The sequence below is a fragment of the Apaloderma vittatum genome, unplaced genomic scaffold, assembly GCF_000703405.1.
Source record: "Apaloderma vittatum isolate BGI_N311 unplaced genomic scaffold, ASM70340v1 scaffold5384, whole genome shotgun sequence".
Classification (NCBI taxonomy): domain Eukaryota; kingdom Metazoa; phylum Chordata; class Aves; order Trogoniformes; family Trogonidae; genus Apaloderma; species Apaloderma vittatum.
In genome coordinates this window covers 1-8312 of record NW_009710820.1, presented here as the reverse complement: position 1 = coordinate 8312, position 8312 = coordinate 1, and the positions used below count along the sequence as shown (strand labels likewise).

The 8312-nt window shown below is 37.2% G+C and overlaps 1 protein-coding gene across 1 annotated transcript in view; it reads right to left on the bottom strand.

The window, feature by feature from the left end:
* WARS (tryptophanyl-tRNA synthetase) overlaps window positions 1-4259 on the bottom strand; it is a 17954-nt gene extending 13695 nt beyond the window's left edge. The window contains exons 1-2 of the mRNA XM_009867391.1: window positions 4044-4259; window positions 2729-2936 (exon numbers count right to left, since the gene is read on the bottom strand). Coding sequence (XP_009865693.1) covers window positions 2729-2936; window positions 4044-4157 — 322 coding nt within the window. The 5' untranslated portion in view covers window positions 4158-4259. The remainder of the gene's footprint in view (window positions 1-2728; window positions 2937-4043) is intronic.
* Between the last annotated feature and the right edge of the window lie 4053 nt (window positions 4260-8312).

Sequence of the window (8312 nt, the reverse complement as noted above, 5' to 3'; positions counted from 1 at the left end):
TCCTGCTTACAATTGTTCATCCACTCCAGGTGAATCAAGCAGGATATCATACAAGGGAAGCACTGGGCCCATCCACTGACACAATAAAATAAATGTCACTAAAAAAGACGAATGCTGGTACACGATTCAGCAACATCCACTTTAATCCGTATGTTTTCCAAGCAATATTGCATCTGCTTGTACTAAGCAAACTTTAATTACTGAATTAATTTCTTCCTAGCAAATAAAATGCATTACAAAATTACAAAAAATGGCAAAGTAATTATAATCTGGATGAACGCTAAACAGAGACCAAATGCACATGAAAATGTTTGATTTGGCAGAACAATAGCAACTGGTGAGAACCTAATCTTTTAGAAGCAGAAAACATGAGAATGCCCCAAATTAATTGGGGCTAGCCACCCTAGAAATATTTGTATACTGTCATAGAAAGTGATTAAAAGCTCTATGATATTTAGAACGCTTCACTGGAATTCCTAAATACCTTTAATAAACATTCACAGACCGCACAATTCGCTCTTCCTTGCCCATCTTCATCTTTCCTGTTAAAAAAATGGATACTTTTTCCCAATCTGTTTCCTCTTATTCCTCCTATGCGAATGATCAAAACATTTTAGGCCCTTTATCCACAAAGAATCTGCCTTTCTAAACAGCTTCTGACAAAGACACAGTCCCCACTCCATAACAAGCTGTAAAAAAAATTCCTAGCATGCTTTTGATCTCTAGCGTTCTAGTTTTTACCAAAAGACAGCTTTCAACTGGCTGTACATAAAGTCCTGAGAGCTGACATTTTCAAAAGCATATTTGCATTTGCTGAAAATCTATTGTGTACTTCTCCTCTTTGCCCTTGCCATGTTACATTTGCACACAGAAAACAAATAACTTACTATTTGTTCTACAGTAACTTTACTGCAGTCTCAATAATCTTTACAGTCATGGTAACTGGGAGAGGTTCCCGGGGGGTGGAAGAAGCAAATGCCACTCCTACCTTGAAGAAGTCAGCAAGGAGGAACTGTGGAACTACAGGCTAGCCACCCTCACCTCAATCTCTGGGCACATGATGGAGCAAATAAACCTGGAAACCATTTCCACACATTATTAAAGACGTGAAGGTGACTGGGAGTAGTCAGCATGGATTTATGAACGGGAAATCATGCCAGACCAACTTAATAGCCTTCTGTGATGATACGACTAGCCTAGCAGACGAGGTAAAAACAGTGGATGATATTGTTTATCTCAACTGGATTTATGAACGGGAAATCATGCCAGACCAACTTAATAGCCTTCTGTGATGATACGACTAGCCTAGCAAACAATATCCACTGTTTTTACCTCGTCTATCTCAACTTCAGCAAGGTTCAGACAGTCTCCTGTCTCATTCTCATAGATAACTGATGGAAGTCCAGACTAGAAAAATGGACAGTAAGGTGAACTGAAAACTGGCTGAACTGCCAGGCTCAAAGGGTTATGACCAGCAGCACAAAGTCCAGCCAGAGCCCAGCATTATTTGTGAACCTCAGCAGGCTGACACTGGGTCCGATATTGTTTAACATCTTCATTAATGATGTGGATGCTGGGACAGAGCAAGTCTGCAGATGAAACAATACTGTCAGGCTTTTACAAGGCTTTAGAGAACTGACTTATAGTGAAGTTATGCTAGGGATTAGCAGAAAGACCTTGAGATTCTACTCTTCCCATTTTTCCACAGGACTTACAATCCCCCTCCCCAGAAAAAAAAAAAGCAACAAAACATTTTCTGTACCTCCTACCTCCTACACAAACAACAAGATGATGAGAGATCTCGGCCACTTCTAGATTCTAAGAATAACCTTTCTTCCTTCTCCCACACTGATGTATATTTTTCTTTGCACTCCTGCCTTTCCAACTTTCTTCTATTACCTTCTGCAGACTAAGCCAGTGTTTTCACAATAATATCACCCAGAGTCAAGAGTGCTGACACTAGTAACCAAGCTCCCAAAAGCAAATCTATGGTTACTGTCACACAAGGATTTACGTTCTGTTGTGAGAAACAAGCTACTAAGCAAACATCAGCAATGTACAATGGAGGTATTAAATAGAGCATTGACAATAATAAAAAAAAAAAACAACAAAAGAAGTGAAACTTAATGATTGTTCGCTCACCTGTTTCTATCCTAGACTCAAACAAGCTATTCAAATAGTGGACTGTAAATCAAATAAGGAAATTAAACCTGTTTCTTAAATTATGAAACTTTGCAAGTTTTCTAATACCCCTGACTAAAATATTTTCCATTATATTACTTCTGAAGAAGTCATTACGCTCACGGATTTCTGCATTAGGTTTGAACAAGCCCAGTCCCCCCTAATTCAGAAGGCAGACGCGGAGAGGTGGCAGGAAGAACTGTACAGCCTTTCCAGAATGCTCTAGCCTCTAGCTATCAGTCACAGTGTGCTCAGTAACACAACTTCTAACAACAGTCCTTATGCCAAAAAACAAACTGTGAGTAAAACGTTTATTTTAAACAAAAAAAAAATTCTTTGCAAACTACTTAAGTCTTCCATAGGAAATCCCTGCCTGGCAAATTTTCAACTACAGCAAATTCTTTAGACATGTGAAGAGTAAGATTAGACATAAATTAATGTTACCTATGACGGTTTTGATCAGGATTTGTTATGATCCTTTGCTGTTTCTGTGGTCATTAGGATCACTTTACACAAATTCCTTATAGCAGTGAAGAAAGGGTTATACCTATGAGTTTGTCATAATCCACGCCTTTGGCATTTGATGTCTGCACAGTCCAGGGATCCACAAAATCCTCGTTCTCTTCTTTAGTTGTACCATTATTTATTAATACAAGATCTTTTGGAGGCAAGCCTGCCTGATAATCTTGTCCTGTTGTTGTTTTATATGACAGTTTTAATGATAATAGCATCTTCACTGCTGCATCGATTTCATCCTGTATGAAGGAAAAAAATCCGTGTTTGACTTAACATACTTAAGGCAGACAATTACATTAATGTCCTATCCTTTCAAACCCCTGCACCCATGCTTTGACTTGAATCGCGTTATTCATAACTCTAAGCCTTTATTTACAAGTTTGAAGCATCACTGCCAAATGTAAAAGAAAAGCAAATAGCAGGTTATCGTTTCCTAACTGGCAGAATGTAGAGCATTACCACTGCCAAGATATTAAAGCACCTCTACCTCACTTTTCAATTTCTGCCTGAGGAAAAAAGAAATGCTTGCCTGCTTTTCAGAGGTATAACAAGCTTAACGTTTCAAGCAGAAATTTCTAAGATATATAAATATAAATCACTGCCTAGTTTACTTTACAATGCTTTTAGTGGCTTGCCTTAAAATAATTTATTCATTACAATTCATTGACAAACTTGAAGAACTAGAACAAAACTAGAACAGAAAACTACTTACATACTTACAACTTTTGCGGTAATGACCTTTTTAACACAAAGCTATTGTGACACCTCATGCAAGCAACAAATATATCAACACTTTATTTGACTTCCTGTTTTCAAGGGTTACTTCCAAAAGCAACAGAGCAAGAGAGACCAGATTAAAACTGAGGTCTCTTTTCCAATGTAGCAATGAAAAAATAGGGAACTTGAAAGTAAATTACTGAATTACTTTACGGAGATTAAGCAGGAACTGTCAGTACAGTTACAGAAAGACATACTTGCTAATATGTACAGTAATGCATGGACAAACAGATTTTAATGAAGCATCTAAAACGAGGAAAGAATGAAAGTGATATAAATTTTGCTTTAAAATCAAGTATCTTGGATCCTATCATGTACCATGGCACTGGCTGAAGCAGACTACTAATCTTATGACTCTGTTTTTACTTCAGGAGTAAAAACTTTGCTCTTGCTAGTGACTACCTTGCACCAGGTATGTCCAGAGTCCATAAAATAGACATAAATAACTTTTAACAAGATTTGTTCTTACTGCAATAAGAAATAGTTCTCAGAACAATCGTACTCTTTAGCACTGTTAAAGACAGACCTAAAATGAAAAAAGATGGGTTCAAAACATGAAATTGCAATACCTTTGGTGCTTTTCCTGCTTTCAGCGCTCTGACTTTCTCTCCTTGTTCAGTTACTCTTTCAAACAGCTGAAGTGGACTCAGAGACTTCAAATCACAGTTCGGACTATCAGCCATTTTGCCAGACCACAAAAGATCCAGTTAGTTACAATTCCACTAAATTTAACGTCTTCCAATTCTTCGGTTTGTAGATTCAAAACAGCAGCAGCAACAAGAAGAACTGTAAGGTGAAAAATAGTGTTTTTCATTCTTTCATGTATATCTTGAAGATCAAACAAATGGAGTAAGAATATAAGAACTATACTGACCCCATACCTAATTCAATTCTTATCAGATTGATAAATGTGGAAACATTAACACAAAGAGCCTCAGATTCATACAGAAATGGAATGAGACTTAGAAGAGCACCAAATAAATTCAGAGATCATTCTTAATGTTGTTTGTCTACATATATAACATTAGAACACCACCTGAAAGTCAAATTCTTGACCAAAGTAAAACTAAATATATGTATGATTCAGAGCATCTCAGAACAGTTGGTGGAGGTTATCTGATTCCTGCTTACTTTATATTTTTGCACTACTGGATACCTGTACAATTCTGAATGAGATTTTTATATGGAATGTTAATTAATACTGTTTTTTTTCTCCTTAATACACACAATATAGCACACCAGGCCAAAGAAAAATATACAAGAGAAAAGCTTAGTCATCTTCTCTACAGCTGTCCTCTGAGGTTACAAAATCCACTGCTGACAGTGAGAAATGCTGCTTTTAAAGAATAATCAATGCTTGGGTTAGCAATAGGCTGTAAATTTAAGAAACCATTTGTTTCTCAGAAGTACGTAGGAAAATAAGCCTAGGAGATGGCTTGAGATGACGTAATGGCTGAGCAGAACAACACAGCGTTCTTCCTAGGTGCAACATATTCCTTGATCACCGGAGCTTCCTAGCACAGAGCACACTCATGCTTCCACAAAGGGGCTTCCCTCCCAGGCTAACATCTATGACACTGTTACTATATAACAATAACATAACCTTAAAGTTTCTTAGCAGTCTAACAATTATAGAAACCAAGACTTTGGAAAACTACACCTGCACAGTTCACAGTGCACGAACACAGAAAGTACAGGAAGTTAAATAATGCTGTTAACATGTTAAGTGACATAAAGTTTCTGTTATCAAACACATTAAAGTAATTTTCACTCTATATTAGAAATATCTTGATCTTTGGCCCATCAGCTCTAATCGGTGAATCTGTTATTAACTGATATGAGTGAACACTCATTTCAACTGCAAATGCAGAATTCCTTATTTTAAGAAATCTTTATTTTCAAAGATTATTCATGCTCAGTAGCTCTCATTCAGTAAAAATTCGTGCATCATGCCGCTTAAATATTCAGAACTGAGGACAAGCAACCATTAACTTGATATGGGAAGAGAGCTTGAAAGCTATTATGGTTCTGGTTATAGTGAACTTGCCATATTTACACAGAAGAAACCAAGTGTTAAAAATGTGTAATGAGGACACCATCTGTCAGAAAAACAACATTGTAAGTGAAACTACCACTATCTCAAATTAATCCATTTGGGATGAACACAGCACAATAACAAGGTATACAGTAGCATAAAGAGAACTATAAAAGAATTTCATAAACGCTGAGGCTGTTAAAATGAGATAATAGCGCAGAAGCTAATGACAAAGGTGAACTGAGGGAAAAGTAAATTTTCCATGCAAACTATCATTGCAACTTGGTCAGGGTTGTGAAGAGCTGCCTCACAATTTGATGTGGTCAGTTTATGCAATCACCCAAGCTATTGTACAGGTTTTTTACTTCAGCAAAGTGATGTCATATTCATTATTAAACTGATCTTATTTTACATGCACTGTGCTCAGATGTGATAGTGACAAATGCAACGCAAGTTGAAAGAGTAAATTAACTTCATATCGAGCTGCAAGAGGTGGTGTGCGGGAAACAGCAGCATTCACCCTAAGCTTTCTCTGTCACGCTGTGCCCACACCCACAAAATAATAACTGCCCAGGTGATGTCCTACTGACTCCCAAAGGTTTATGTCTTTCTGGAGAGACCCCCTAGCATATGACTGATTCATTGCTGTGCATGAAGCATGAATGGATTGAGTTTACAAGACACATATGTAACTGAAGCAAATCAAGAATACAAGTCCGTTCTGCTCCCTTTCCTCAGAACTAACAAACAAAAACCAAAAGCACGTAACGGTTGCATTAGCTGTTCAGCAGTATTTCAAAGCCTTGCTTCTACAAAATATTCAGTCCAATCACAACCTTGGTTATATTTACATGGCACATGTTTAAACTGCTGTTGTAAAAAGCCTTGACCTGCCTAGAAAACTTAAAAAGGTTGATTTGGTAGCTTGCTGGTTACCAAAAGACAGCTGTCCTTAGGCTTTATTTGCCAGACAGCTGCAACATTCCCACATTCAGCTGAATACTCAGAGAAAGCTGAGAAGTGTATACATCCCACTTGCTAATTTAATTCACCTAGTCTATTAACACTGACACTATACTTAGATTACATAATTGACTAAAATAAGATTGACTCAAGTATTATTGGCAATACTTAAGTTTTTAACACAATCTTGGTCCTTTCAAGCCTGATTATTTACAGTTTGACAGTGTTAATTTAAAGAGGTAATCTGAAGCATATCAAAGAGTTCTCTGATGTGTTCCTCCAGTCTACTTACATTCTTTTATTTGGATACCCGTGTTTTCCTCCTTTTCATGGGCACAAGATATTTAACTGGAAAACACAGAGTAAATTCATATTAGAAAATGCTTCTGAGGATTAATAAACGCTCTTTCTGTAGGAATATGCCAGCTCTATTTACTGGCTTGGTATTTTACAAACAGAAAAATGTAACAAGAATTATTCTTTGGTGTAGAACAAATTGTGACCTGGTGTTTTAACATAACTCCTGAACGTAAATCCTTACTGATAGATTCGGAAAGGCTGAAATGTCACAGCTGAGACTGGGACACACATACCAGAGAGTGGTAAAACAGACTCTTTAAAAGTTTGGAATACTATAGACCTAAACTGAGCAAAGAATCCCAAATGACGGTGCATGTTCACTAAGAAACACTGCAACAAGAGATGAGAATGTTGCGATTATACAATGGAAAATGTATTGACTGTTACCTGAAACTTATCCCAATTTACCTCAGTACTGTCCTTGTTTGCTGGTGGAATTCAAGCCAGGAATTCGGCATTATGGAACATAGGCCTTTATCTTTTGTAATTCATAAATGCAATCGTGAATCAGTTAAAGAAATGTCTGCATAATCTGCATTTTAGCAGGACATATTTTCATGCTTTCTTATTGATATTACGAAAACTGACAGTCCCAGACACATTAGATTCTATACACAAACAGATTTAGAGGAAAAAAATGATAGATGGGAACTTAAGAATGGACTTGAAAATGGATATTTAGTACCATAGTCTAAAACGAACTTAAAAGCCCCAGTTTCACAGTATGAACTTGAAAGTCAAGAATTGTGTGCCTCTTCTATCTATGAAATGCATGGTACCTTGTAATGGGTTCTGTTCTTGTGACTGTTTCAGAATATGAAATTGTCATGAGACAAGGCTTAGAACTAACCCTTGGCATGTGTATTGGTGAACAGCTGCATTCTCCTGCCTTTCCAGTTGGATGATAACCACAGATCTATGGTAATTTTCACTGTTTGCTGTCTGATTTGCCAACTTAGAGACTTGAGAATCAAAGAACATTATGTTTGGAAGAGCTCGTTCATGACAAACATAGCATGAAGGTACATCAAGACTTCCAAAGGCAACAGTAATAAAAAACCCCACTCATGAATGAAAAAATGTGAATTTAAGTCTGATAGCACTTATGTTTCCAAAAAATGTTTTGCCTCCTGGAAATAATAGTGAAATTAAAGCAGGTAACACACATGCAGACGTCATGTCAAACATGCCTTGAGAGGTCCTCCAACACAGACTGCATTTTATAGTAGACTTACCTTCCCAGTCATGATAATCATCAATTTATGTACAAAAATACAATAAAAGCATGCAAGAAAATTCCCTGAAATGATAATACGACCACTCAAGTACTCTCATCTGAAGAAAATCCAACGTGAATCATGACTATACTGCAGCTGTTAGGAGCTGAGCTCTGGCGAAGGAAGAGTTATGCGTAAAATGAACTTGCACGCTAATGCTTCTGACCCTGGAGCCCTGCAGCACCTCCCCGCCACACGCCTGC